The sequence below is a fragment of the Somniosus microcephalus genome, chromosome 2, assembly GCF_052327205.1.
Source record: "Somniosus microcephalus isolate GS21.2 chromosome 2, FLI_Smic_1.0, whole genome shotgun sequence".
Lineage (NCBI taxonomy): Eukaryota > Metazoa > Chordata > Chondrichthyes > Squaliformes > Somniosidae > Somniosus > Somniosus microcephalus.
In genome coordinates, this window is record NC_140988.1 from 19,030,981 (window position 1) to 19,044,989 (window position 14,009).

Here is a 14,009-nt window from a genome sequence, read left to right on the forward strand (position 1 = left end):
AGGGATATGTACTGATTTTGTATTGTACCAAATACTTCCTTAAATACTTCCCACAGTTTGTCTGAACCCATTAATAGTACAGCCCAGTTTACAGCAATTTATTCACATTTCTTCAAAAGAACAGCATACTTAAATTTGAAACTCTGGTTTGTGACTCTTCCTTCTCCCTCTCAAACTCATTATAAATCACCCTGTTCCAGAAAACTGTCCCAAATACATTCTAGAAATGCATTGCCATTACTGCTTAAGCACTCTGAAAATTACTATCTCCCATTGTAACCACATTGTTTTTGCTACGCACTTTCCTGATCTAATGCAAATGCTACAGTAATTAGGGTAACAAAAGCCATTTGTAGGCACCGATCTACTTCCAAAACAGTGGCAAAGTTATTCAGCAACAAGCGCTAATTTCTCAAAGGACATTGCCCATAAAATAAGCAACCCAGCTCTACACTATCATAGAACATATCTCAAGCTTGCTACCTCTACATTAGGCAGCAATTCAAAGAATTAAAACTGTAAAGTCAGTATTCTGGGCGGGAAAGTGGAGTTGCGGTCAAAGAACAGCCATGATCTTATTGACTGGCGGAATAGGCTCGAGGGGCCATATGGCCTACTCCTATCTCATGTTCTTATGCCAAGTATGGATCCGGGGTCTTTTAAAGCTTCGGTGCCAAACACAAAGCTCATCGGTGATTCGCTGCTCTCATTCCCAACAGCACCCACACCTCCCCACCATCAATGCTTTCAGCACAGGTCTTTTATTTAAACCAGTGTTACCCTCACACTGCCTTTATCTGCTCGTAGGACATTTCTATACCAACTACAGCTGTGCACTTTAAATACATTTTGGATAAGAATGGAACCCAACTCATCTTTGATGTAGCAGGAATATATCTTGAAACAACACTGGGCTGTCCACCAATCTTGAGGGTATTTTGCATTCTGTTGGGTTTTCATGAGCTGTGATAGTAGCTGGCTGTCTAAAGTAAAAATCCATACACAAGTAGCCATGATGCCATGTATTAAATTACAAAGATGAACTGGGGGACCATTTTAAAGACAAAGAGTAATGGTTTTTTTAAAACCCAACAGAAAAACCGCAATAAAAAAAGTAAACTTTAATTACAAATTAAAATACTAAAAAAAATTCAAATCATAATTGCTGTCATACTGCCAGTTGGAGCTCTTAATACAACTTTCATTCCACTGATCAAAGAAACTTCAGATATGGTGAAGTAATAAATACACGAGAGTCACTGCTCAACTCGCTAAAAAGGAATAGATTTCATGGAGCAAGCCAAGTTCAAAATTAACACTAGTTACAAATGTTTATGCATGGTTATCTTGTCACTATATTTCAAAGTATCACAGGCTATTAGTGATTTGATACATTTTGTGCAACCACAGATTTTCCACTGAGTCGCACAAGTGTTTCCTGCTGGATCACTTCTCTTCACACCACTGATTCTCCTTCCGTACCTGAAAAAAAAAGTACAATTAGCCCCCATCCAAAAAAAGAGCATCTCTTTTCTGATCCTCCCTTCCCTCAGTTCAGAGAAGGTTCACTATGTTAAGGGGTTGTCTGATGAAGAAAGGTTGAGCCTATACTCATTGGAGTTTAGAAGAATGAGAGGTGATCTTATTGAAACATAAAAGATTCTGAGAGGGCTCGACAGGATAGACGCAGAGAGGATGTTTCCCTTCGTGGGAGAATCTAGAACTAGGGGGCCTAGTTTCAGGATAAAGGGGCACCCATTTAAATCAGAGATGAGGAATTTCTTCTCAGAGGGTCGTGAATCTTTGGAATTCTCTACCCCGGAGAGCTGTGGAGGCGGAGTCATTGAATATATTCAAGGTGGAGATTGACAGATATTTGAACTACAGGGGAAGCGAGGGTTATGGGGAGCGGGCGGGAAAGTGGCATTGAAGCCAAGATCAGATCAGCCATGATCTTACTGAATGGCGGGGCAGGCTCGAGGGGCCGAATGGCCTAACTCCTGCTCTTATTTCTTATGTTCTTATTAGAAGGTTGTTCCTTCACCTCCCCTCAGTCTCAGGCTGCAGCATTGCTGAAAAAGTAGAGACCGGTTCAGAAGCCAAGTCGTGCATTTCAGGGGCAAGGCTGGTTACGTGCATGTTCCTTGGTGCATGCATTCAGAAGCCCAGACTGGCTCATCTGTGCTGTTTTGCAGAGGGACGGGTGTTGTTGCAGCCAAACTTAAAAGGCAATTTGAGCAATTTTTAGGACACATTTACATATAGGGTGGGCAAGGGGCCATCAGGAGAATGAAGCATACTGTTGCTCAAATGTGATTGGGGAATAATTAAAGTTTTCTGCCCAAATTAAATTAAGATAACCACTTAGAAAATGGAGAAAAACCCAGATGAAAATTGACAAATCAAGGGTCATGTGGGAAATCATGACAGATTAAATGTATAGTCAATCACACTGCACTCAAACAGGACAAAACTTCTTACACTATACAGTGTCAAATGCCCAGAGAATGGGACTTGCTCTGGTGGGGTCAAATAAACTAACATGCTGGTTATAAAACAGAACTCTCTACGCTGCTCTCAAATGCCAACTTGCAATTGAATAAGGGCACCACCTACTGCATCAGTGGAAACTTGTCCAGTGCCCACATCAACAACACCCACTTGCATTTATATAGCGCCGCTTCACAGGAGCGTTCTAAAACAAAATTTGACACCAAGCTACATAAGGAGAAATGATCAAAAAGCTTGGTCAAAGAGGTAGGTTTTAAGGAGCATCTTAAAATGAGGAAAGCAAGGTGGAGAGGTTTGGGCAGGGAATTCAAAAGCTTAGGGCCTAGGCAGCTGAAGGCACAGCCACCAATGGCTGAGCGATTATAATCAGGGATGCGAGAGAGGGCAGATATCTCGGTTGTGAGGTTGGAGGAGATTACCAAGATAGGGAGAGGCGAGGCCATGGAGGGGGGGAGAGGCGAGGCCATGGAGGGATTTGAAAATAAAGGATGAGAATTTTATAAATCGAGACGTTGCTTAACCGGGAGCCAATGTAGGTCAACGAGCACAGGGATGATGGGTGAACGGGACTTGGCGCGAGTTAGGACACGGGCCGAAGAGTTTTCAATGACCAAGTTTACGTAGGGTAGAATGTGGGAGGCCAGCCAGGAGTGCGTTGGAATAGTCAAGTCTAGAGTTAACAAAGGCATGGATGAGGGTTTCAGCAGCAGATGAGCTGAGGCAAGGGTGGAGACGGGCGATGTTATGGAGGTGGAAATAGGCGGTCTTAGTTATGATGCAGATACGTAGTCGGAAGCTCATTTCAGGGTTAAATAGAACACCTTTCAGGCTTGGAGTACATTAAAAAATTTTTTTAATTAGTTCATGGATGTGGGCATCGCTGGCAAAGCCAGCAATTATTGCCCATCCCTAATCGCCCTTGAAGATGGTGGTGAGACATCGCCTTCAACCGCTGCAGTCCTTATGGTGAAGGTACTCAACAGTGCTGTTAGGGAGGGAGTTCCGGGATTTTGCCCCAGCGACGATGAAGGAACGGCAATAAATTTCCAAGTCAGGATGGTGTGTGACTTGGAGGGGAACTTGGAGGTGGTGGTGTTCCCGTGCGTTTGCTGCCCTTGTCCTTCTAGGTGGAAGAGGTCGCGAGATTGGGAGGCGCTGTCGAAGAAGCCTTGGCGAGTTGCTGCAGTGCATCTTGTAGATGGTACACACTGCAGACACGTTACGCCGGTGGTGGAGGGAGTGAATGTTTAAGGTGGTGGATGGGGTGCCAATCAAGCGGGCTGCTTTTGTCCTGGATGGTGTCGAGCTTCTTGAGTATTCCATCACACTCCTGACTTGTGCCTTGTAGATGGTTGAAAGGCTTTGGGGAGTCAGGAGGTGAGACACTCGCCACAGAATACCCAGCCTCTGACCTGCTCTTGTAGCCACAGTATTTGTATGGCTAGTCCAGTTAACTTTCTGGTCAATGGTGACGCCCCCAGGATGTCGATGGTGGGGGATTCGGCGATGGTAATGCTATGGAGAGGTGATTAGACTCCCGCTTATTGGAGATAGTCATTGCCTGACACTTGTGTGGCACGAATGTCATATGAAAAGTTATATAGTCAGCTTTGCGTCATCGACTCATGCCCACTAGGAACTGGGCTGAGAGGTTGAACGAAGGATCCTTTAATCCCAGTCTATGCTGGATTCATCTCAAGTGGTTGTCTCTTGAGGGGAAGGAGAGAAGAAGCTGCCCCTCTCCTACTCAAGAGATAGCACCTTAAATATGCAGTCGTTCAAAACAAGACAACTCAAGCAGAGAACAACTTATTACGAGCCACTTTGGGGCTTCTTGCAAATCCTTAAAAATAAAAGTTACGCCAACAGTACCTGTGCTTCCTCTTCCTCAGTAAAATCATTCTTGATGTTGAAAGTTTTGCGAATTTCTTCAGGAGTTTTTCCCTTAATCATGTTTGCCACAGTTTTGCAAGTTACATCTAGAAGGCCCTTTATATCAAGGTAGTTTGCAGCCTATTTTAAAAAAAAAAAATCACGTTAAAACCCAAGAGTAACACAAAAAATAAAGTTCTTGCTCCTCGCCCTAAGATTTATTCTTTGGTTTCAATATGGTAGGCCTAGGTGCATGAGAAAAGATAGCTTCCCGAGAAGCAACGTTGACAGATCTGATGCAGGAGCCAGTGACGGCGTTAAGGACCGAATGCACGTGCCCTGTCCACAACACTTTCGTAGCCACGTACACTGCTCTATAATGTTTTTAACATCCCGCAATACAGCCTTTTTATTTTATTCGTTCCTGGGATGTGGGCAAGACCAGCATTTATTGCGCATCCCTAATTGCCCTCGAGAAGGTGGTGGTTAGGCTTATACTCGCTGGAGTTTAGAAGAATGAGAGGGGGATCTCACTGAAACTCATAAAATTCTAACAGGACTAGACAGACTAGATGCAGGAAGGATGTTCCCGATGGCGGGGGAGTCCAGAACCAGGGGTCACAGTCTAAGGATAAGGGATAAGCCATTTAGGACTGAGATGAGGAGGAATTTCTTCACCCAGAGTGTGGTGAACCTGTGGAATTCTCTACCACAGAAGGCCGCCTTAAGAAATATATCTAACTCCTTCTTGAATATATTTAATAAGGCTAAAGGGATCAAGGAATATGGGGAGAAGGCAGGGACAGGGTACTGAATTTGGATGATCAGCCATGATCGCATTGAACGGCGGAACAGGCTCGAGGGGCCGAATGGCCTACTCCTGCTCCTATCTTCTATGTTTCTCGACTGGCTTGCTCGGCCATTCAGAGGAGCTGTGGGTCTGGAGTCACATGTAGGCCATCGGGACAGCGGATTTCCTTCCCTAAAAAAGGCCATTCGTGAACCAGTTGGGTTTTTAAGACAATGGTTACCATTACGGATACTAGCTTTTATTTTTAACTCCAGGATTTATTTAACTGAATTGAACATCCCCAGCTGCTGTGGTGAGATTTGAACTTGGGTCTCCAGATCATTAGTCCAGCTTTCTGGACGACTAGTAACATAACCACACGATGCTACCATACCCTCAAATATTTGTAAAATAATTGTTTCGACCACCCTCATCCTACCAGTAACCGAACAAAATTCAATCCATATGCTAGCCCAGTTGCTCAATATGCAGCTTTTAGCAAACCTTCTATTCTGCCACCTCAGAGTACTGTAGTTACAAAATACTGCACTATCCAAGAGTTTAAACCATTGGTCAATGTGCTAGGCCTAAAGTACTATTTCAGATCGTGCACTTGGCTCACTCAAATTTTTAAATACGAACTAACTGTTCCAAACTATATCGGTGGGGCCCAGGAAAGCACCGCCCTCAGTACTTTAATAGTTTTTGTACCATTTAAATTGTAGTGCAAAGTTTGATTACTTGTTAAAAGGTCATTCCCAGGCACAGCTCAGAAAATGGCAGATATGAATATTTACAAAGAATTTTACAGCACAGAAACAGACCATTCGGCCCAACACATCGATGCTGTTCCTGATGAGCCTCCTCCCACCCTACCAACATATCCTTCTATTCCTTTCTTCCCTCATGTACTTATCCAGCTTCCCCTTAAATGCATCTATGCTATTTGCCGCAACCACTCCGTGGGGTAGCGAGTTCCACATTCTTGCCACCATCACACAAACAGAAGAAGGAGCTTGCATTTATAAAGCACCATATTGCATTTCGGGATATACCAAAGAGCTTCACATACAATGAAGTGCTTTGGCGGCACAGTCACAGAATCATAGATAGTTACAGCACGGAAGGAGGCCATTTCGGCCCATCATGTCCGCGCCGGCCAACAAAGAGCTATCCAGCCTAATCCCACTTCCCAGCTCTTGGTCCGTAGCCCTGCAGGTTACAGTATCCCAAGTGCACATCCAAGTACTTTTTAAATGTGGTTAGGGTTTCTTCCTCTACCACCCTTTCAGGCAGAGAGTTCCAGACCCCCACAACCCTCTGGGAGAAGAAATTTCCCCTCAAATCCCCTCTAAACCTTCCACCAATTACTTTAAATCTGTGCCCCTTGGTATTTGACCCCTTGCTAAGGGAAATAGGTCCTTTCTATCCACTTTATCTAGGCCCCTCATAATTTTACACACCTCAATAAGGTCTCCCCTCAGCCTCCTCTGTTCCAAGGAAAACAGACCCAGCCTATCCAGTCTTTCCTCATAGCTAAGATTCTCTACTCCCGGCAACATCCTTGTAAATCTCCTCTGTACCCTCTCTAGTGCAATCACATCTTTCCTGTAATGTGGTGACCAGAACTGCACGCAGTACTCTAGCTGAGGCCTAACTAGTGTTTTACACTGTTGAAGCATAACCCCCCTGCTCTTGTATTCTATGCCACGGATAATAAAGGCAAGCATTCCGTATGCCTTCTTAACCACCTTATCTACCTGGCCTGCTACCTTCAGGGACCTGTGGACATGCACTCCAAGGTCCCTTTGTTCCTCTACACTACTCAGTGTCCTACCATTTAATGTGTATTCCCTTTCCTTGTTAGCCCTCCCCAAATGCATTTCCTCACACTTCTCCGGACTGATTTCCATTTGCCACTGTTCTGCCCACCTGACCAATTTATTGATATCTTCCTGCAGTCTACAGCTTCCTTCTTCAGTATCAACCACACAGCCGATTTTAGTATCATCTGCAAACTTCTTAATCATACCCCCTATATTCAAGTCTAGATCATTGATATATACCACAAAAAGCAAGGGATCGAGTACTGAGCCCTGCGGAACCCCACTGGAACAGCCACTTGTGCATCAACCAATGACAACATAACTCAGTTGGACAGAGCAAAGGTTAGACGATAGTTTATAAAAAGCCCAAAAACCCTCAACACATACTAACCAGTATTAATTCAAAAAGAGTACCCTGGTCAACTTTCAGGAACTCTTGATCCCACACTGGTATGTCATCAGTTCGCTTTTCTTTGTTTTCATCGTCCTCTGGCGGGGGAGGGTCATCCCGGTGATGTGTACACCACTGGATCACCTAGTGCATAAACACAACCCTCAGGCTAGTCATGTGTACATAGCTGTGCCTGCACCACATAGGTTCAAACAGCCCACACTTATTAACAGAAGCAAGTAGCTAGCACAGGGGAAATTATCCTCCCAATAATCTGGGCTGAATTCAGGCCGAAATCATAGGGGAAAGAGGAGAGTGTTCAAACCCACTGCAGTCGCTGTTGTAATGTAGGAAACGTGGCAGCCAATTTGCGCACAGCAAGATCCCACAATGACCAGTAATGAGATAACGACCAGATCATCTGTTTTAGTGATGTTGATTGAGGGATAAACGTTGGCCAGGACACCAGGGAGAACTCCCCGGCTCTTCGAAAAGTGCCATGGGATTTTTACGGCCACCTGAGAGGACAGACAGGGCCTCTGTTTAACGATAATCCAAAAAGACGGCACCTCCGACAGTGCCGCGCTCCCTCAGTACTGCCCCTCCGACAGTGCCGCGCTCCCTCAGTACTGCCCCTCCGACAGTGCGGCGCTCCCTCAGTACTGCCCCTCCGACAGTGCGGCGCTTCCTCAGTACTGCCGCTCCGACAGTGCGGCGCTCCCTCAGTACTGCCCCTCCGACAGTGCAGCGCTCCCTCAGTACTGCCCCTTCGACAGTGCGGCGCTCCCTCAGTACTGCCCCTCCGACAACGCGGCACTCCCTCAGTACTGCCCCTCCGACAGTACTGCCCCTCCGACAGTGCAGCGCTCCCTCAGTACTGTCCCTCCGACAACGCGGCACTCCCTCAGTACTGCCCCTCCGACAGTGCGGCGCTCCCTCAGTACTGCCCCTCCGACAGTGCAGCGCACCCTCAGTACTGCACTGGAGTGTCATTTTAGATTATGTGCTCAAGTCTCTGGAGTGGGACTTGAACCCACAACTTCCTGACTCAGAGGAGGTAAGAGTGCTACCTACTGAGCCAAGGCTGACATATACCCACTTGACTTTGAACAGTCTGATAAAGTGAAATGGATGAAGCAGGGACTGCACCCCAGTAGAGAATTATTACCCTCAGGAGAGATCAGTACAGAAAACATCTTGCCACGGTACCTTTTTCAGAATAGCAGCATTCACATTTGGTAGCGGCACTGGATCGTCATCACCTTCATCATCCATACCTAGATCTGTGTGTTTTTAAAGAGGACGAAGCAGATGACAAACTCAGGATTATTACTCTCATTTTGATGTGAAATTAAAAACACACATGTTCCCTCTGAGCAGCCGTGCGGTAATGGGAAAGGTCCCGCGCAGGCCACCCATTGGTTTCTCCATGCGCGGAAATTTAAAGAGACCGCGCGCTAAAAGAAACAGGCCCGCAGAACAAAGTGCAGCTCACAGGGAACATCGGTTACAGTTCTGGCCAAAGTAGAATTTTATTGTAACTGACTCGACAATTTCATGTTTACTTTCTCCAGGTTAAGTTATTACAACTAGATATGCCACCAATTCTCTCCCTTCCCATTAAAATGACTGCTTTGTGATTACCCCTGGGTATCAGTTTTATCTTTTATGAAAATCTCAACCAGTGTAAAATATCTTGCTACCGAGGGAGGAACCATGAAGTGTGCGCAAGGAAAGCAGAGATTCCTGTCCACCTACAGCAAAACCATGTCCCCCAACGCGTGATAGAACCATTATTAATCCTCACCATTATCAGCTAATTCGGAGGAAGGAAAGACCAATCAGGCCCAGAAAATGTAATTGTATCCTGCCCGAGGGATAAACAACCCCAACCAAACAAATACACCACAGTTACAAAAAGAAAATACTGCAGATACTGGAAATCTGAAATAAAAACAGAAAATGCTGAAGACACTCAGCAGGTCAAGCAGCATCTGTGGAGAGAGAGAGAGAGAGTTAACGTTTCAACCAAAGCTCATCAACCTGAAACATTAACTCTCGTTTCTCTCTTCAAAGATGCTGCCTGACCTGCGGAGTTTCTCCAGCATTTTCTGTTTTTATTTTAAACACACCACAGTTGTTGCTTTATGTTCATATAAAAGTCACTATTTATAACCTTACTCTCGTATTACTTCTGGATCGTAAAAAAAAAATTCCTACTGCAAGATTACAGTCAGGTCGTTGCCAGCTTATTTACTGCACTGTCACATTACTATTACTGGATCTCTGCCACGTCTATCAATAGTATCCCGCAATGGCACTGCAGCGAGTTAATCCCTTGCTGCATTCAGCATCGTGTCAGCAGCAGGGACCGCCTTCTGTCTGCACACAGCACAAACAGTACAACAGAAAGGCTAGCATTTAGTCAAATTTTAAAAAGTGTAAAGAAAAATATAACCAATTCCTAACCGGTGGTGGTACTTTTGCTTTTAGATATACAAAATTAGAAACTCAGAATCCGAATAAAATAACAGTGACCCTGTATGGGTTAAACTACAAAAAAAAACATCTGAATTCAACACCCTCTTCTGGTACTTTGGTTGGGAAGGAAAAATCAACAGCCAAACAAAGCACAGGAAAACATTTGCATTAGCTTTTGTGATGATAACTTGTGGGAGTGAAAATCAACTTTGACAAGAGGCGCAAAATGAGCAGTGGCAGATCAGCTGCCCGTTATACATCTCGAAGAAGTCAATGGAAAGGAAAATCTATGGGGTGGAGGAATCCACCAGAGCCCGTTTTGCAATCCCAAAGTTGAATCCCCCCCTCCCCCTAATTGAATGAATCCAAAGCTTTGAATCTTTCCAATAATTATGGAAAGGACCCAAATTACAATTGTGTTCCAAACTGCAACTGTACTTCTCACAACCAGGTGAATGAAAAGAACCAAGCCTTCATTCAGGTGGTCAGTGATGCATGAAATATCTTGCAACATGTGCGAATGATCAGCCGCTCTGGTTTACTCGAACATCCAGTTCAGATCTCCACCTAAATGCCAACATTATTAGCAGTCAAAGTGGTACAAGCTAAGCATCAACTCCAGCTGGTGAGGAGAAGCAGAAGAGTATGAAAAGAGTTTTAAAAACATTACTATTATCTCACAGCCCTTCTTTGAATATACCTTCCAACATGGTTTTGATTGTGATGGATTGTTTTGCGATTTCTACATCAACCTCAAAGATCTCTCCATCTGAGCTTTGCAGCTTAATGGCTGGCATTTTCTAGAAGGGGGAAGGAAAATAAATGTTAATATTAAAAGTGCCTGCATCAGCCACTTGTCCTCTTGTGCATTAACCTGCACAATCCCATTACCCCTCACCCTCATTTTCCAAAGCCTTACCCTCCCTACCCAAGCAATATCCAACTGTATTTCTTATTTGACACCTTCCATCTTTGCCTCATCTCTTGTCCCCTGCTCTAACAGTAGTGGCTGAGCCTTCAGTCATTATAACCCTGCCCTCAGGAACTCCACCTCGCCATTTATTTCTACACCCGTGCCTTCAGTTCTCAAGCCCTTCATTTCTCTCTCCACGCCTCCCAACCCTGTCTCTTTTCTCATTAAGTACCCCTTGACATTCTTCTACATCACACGCTAGAAATTTAAAAAATATCCATAGATGCTTAAAGGGAAAAAGACCAAAATATAATTGAAGTAAAAATCTAGACAGAAATACTCAAAGATGCAGACCCTCATAGCCTACACAAATTGCATACCCCAATATCTCAATTGAGTTTATATTTCAATTTTCAAATAAAAAACACACAGGAATCCTGATCAGTTGAATTCACTTGATGTAGCCAGGCCTGGGGGAGGGGATAGGGACAAACACACACACACACGGATCAAAAGGAATAAGGATCTTCCTCCATTCTTAACCAGGAAGGCTTCCAGTTGGGAGAACCACTCATCACCCAGCTTTGGTCCATGCACTGCACCTCCCATTGACAAAACAAGGTCTTGCAGCAAAAGGCAACTAAACAAACACTGCACTGAGCCCCCAAAACCCATCATAAAACACACAGGAGAGGAAGGGCACGTTGTACAAATTTAAAAACCTTAAGTTAGATTAGCAGCCAGTTGGAGCAGCTCTGGAAGTGGGGAGATTGCACACAGTTAAACCCCACACCAGCCTGGCTAGATACACTGCTAGGCCCGGGGTGGGCTTCAAATGCTCCCTTTGCCTCCGGCCAGGTGTGCGAGCATGCGCGTCAGCTCAGCTCAGGCAGATGGATGGATGGAACCCGGCGCGGGGCGGCGTTGCCACGGCTACCAAGTATCCTGACGTTGCCGATTGTGATGTCACTCCCCCCCGCTGGCGGTTCTCAGCGTTGTTCCTCCTCCGGCAGCGGCGACTCTCACTGACCCGCTGCCGTCCGCACTCCCCCTTATTTATAGCGCTGCCCCGCACTGACGTCACAGGCCCTGCTGCGCAACGCCAAAGACCAGCCACCCCCAGTTTTGCCTTCCGCTCATCTGCCTGCTTGGGAAAATATTTTTTTTGGTACCCGCGCCGGGGGTTAAATCTTCTATCCAGCTCCTCTCCCCCCACACACCATTTTTTTTTTTTTTAAATAGAGGATTGTCACTGGCTAAAGAGTGTAGACGTTTAGATCAGGAAATGTATACGGACGGCTAAAACCCCAGGAGGGTCCAGCCTGGGCTGTGCGCGCCAATCTATTTATTAAAGGTATTAAAAGCATTTACCAGTCGACGGTTGAGTTTTGAAAGGGCGAACGCCTGCAAACGAACCACCAGCTGCGAGCTCCGCTTCTCGAATTGTTGACGCGGCCGCTTTCCCGGGACGCCGCGGGCTTCACGGCCGATTTACTGTGGGGGAGGGGCAGGGGACGTCACCGCGCCGCCTGTCACATGGTCCGTATGTGCCGCGGTGCCCTCTGGGTATTGTAGTCCCATCTGAGCATGTGCGAACTACAATTCCCAGGGTGCTTCTCTCATTCACTTCCCACTGATGATTTCTCTACAGCAAGCTGGACAAGAATTATGATGTCCTCAAGAAAGGGGTGGGAGCTGAGACTTGAGCTCTGTAAATGTTTACTGTAAAATGTTCAAATTTTAAATTAAAAAATATAATTTTACACTTAAGAAAGGGGTGGGGGGGAATTAACAGTGCAACCAAATTGGATTGGATTTTACCCTTTGGTGATAAAGAACTTTTATACAGCACCTTTCATGACTTCAAGATGTCCCAAAGCGCTTTACAGCCAAAGGATGACTTTTGAAGTGTCGTCACTGTTGTATCTACATAGAAACATAGGAGCAGGAGTAGGCCATTCGGCCCTTCGAGCCTGCTCCGCCATTCAATGAGATCATGGCTGATCATCCAAATTCAGTACCCGGTCCCTGCTTTCTCCCCATACCCCTTGATCCCTTTAGCCTTAAGAAATATATCCAACTCCTTGTTGAATATATTTAATGAACTGGCCTCCACCGCCCTCTGTGGCAGAGAATAACGTAGGAAACGCAGCAGCCAATTTGCGCACAGAAAGCTCCCACAAGTAGCAATGACCAGATAGGAACATGAGGAGGCCGTTGAGCCCCTCGAGCCTGTTCCGCCATTCAATGAGATCATGGCTGATCTGCGACTTAACTCCATATTCCCGCCTTTGGCCCATATCTCTTAATGTCTTTGGTTAACAAAAATCTATCAATCTCCGATTTAAAATTAACAATTGACCCTGTTAAGTCTGTGTGTCCCAGTTATGCTTATTATAAATCACTGGACACAGACCACAAGAATAACTTTTAACAGGTCTTTACTATTCGGAGGTCAGGGCTGAACTGCCCAGCAAATCCCGACACAACGTTTATATACCGGTGTGGTCACCACCGGTATTACAGTATACAGCAGCCAAGAGAAAGTAGTACATCTCTTAAGGTAGTTCTCTTAAGGTGGAACAGGTTACATACACCACAATCCTCCCTTTTTAGCGTAACAGTTATATCCCCATTTAACATAACATAATAACATATAGATATATATATATACAACTTCATGCAAAACAGTTCAAAGATTCAGTCTCTGAGGAGGCCTCCTGATTCGAGTTGGATAACGCCTTTCAGGGGTCTCTGATTCTCGTTGCTGGGGTGACTCATCTAGTTGATCTCTTATGGATTGGACATCATCCTCAGGTACATTCACTTCTGAGGTAGATGCTTCAGGTTCACTAACTTCTTCCACGGTTGTCTCTGCCGTAACCCTGGGTTCGACCCTTGTTCTCGATTCTACCAGTTGGTCAGCATGACGCCGTATTACATTTTCACCAATATCTACCGTGTACATCAGGGGTCCTTGTCTGGCCCGAATTGTTCCAGATTGCCATTTCTCGTTTTTATAGTCCCGGGCTAACACTGGTTGTCCTATTTCGAAACTCCAAGTGGTCTTGTTATTTATATGCTGGAACTGTTTGTTTTCAACTTCCCTCCGCACATTTGGTTTTAACAAGTCCAACCTGGACCGCAACCTCCTGTTATAGAACATCATGGCGGGACTTTGGTTTGTCACTGCATGAGTGGCGTTTCGATATGCCAGTAGGAATT

The 14,009-nt window shown here is 45.3% G+C and overlaps 1 protein-coding gene across 4 annotated transcripts; it reads right to left on the reverse strand.

Annotated features, from left to right (window-relative positions):
- Window positions 1-1,007: 1,007 nt before the first annotated feature.
- LOC147122577 (S-phase kinase-associated protein 1-like) lies at window positions 1,008-12,307 on the reverse strand. 4 transcript variants are annotated; one of them, XM_086007119.1, is made up of 6 exons: window positions 12,156-12,307; window positions 10,572-10,671; window positions 8,600-8,673; window positions 7,391-7,534; window positions 4,384-4,524; window positions 1,008-1,482 (listed from the first exon to the last, which is right to left on the reverse strand). In XM_086007119.1, the coding sequence occupies exons 2-6, from the start codon at window positions 10,666-10,668 to the stop codon at window positions 1,447-1,449; spliced, it is 492 nt and encodes a 163-aa protein (XP_085863245.1). In that variant the 5' UTR covers window positions 10,669-10,671; window positions 12,156-12,307; the 3' UTR covers window positions 1,008-1,446. The 4 variants fall into 4 exon arrangements, with proteins under 4 accessions (XP_085863245.1, XP_085863264.1, XP_085863254.1 ...); XM_086007138.1 differs by lacking the exon at window positions 12,156-12,307 and adding an exon at window positions 11,722-11,827; XM_086007128.1 differs by lacking the exon at window positions 12,156-12,307 and adding an exon at window positions 11,507-11,817.
- Window positions 12,308-14,009: the final 1,702 nt, after the last annotated feature.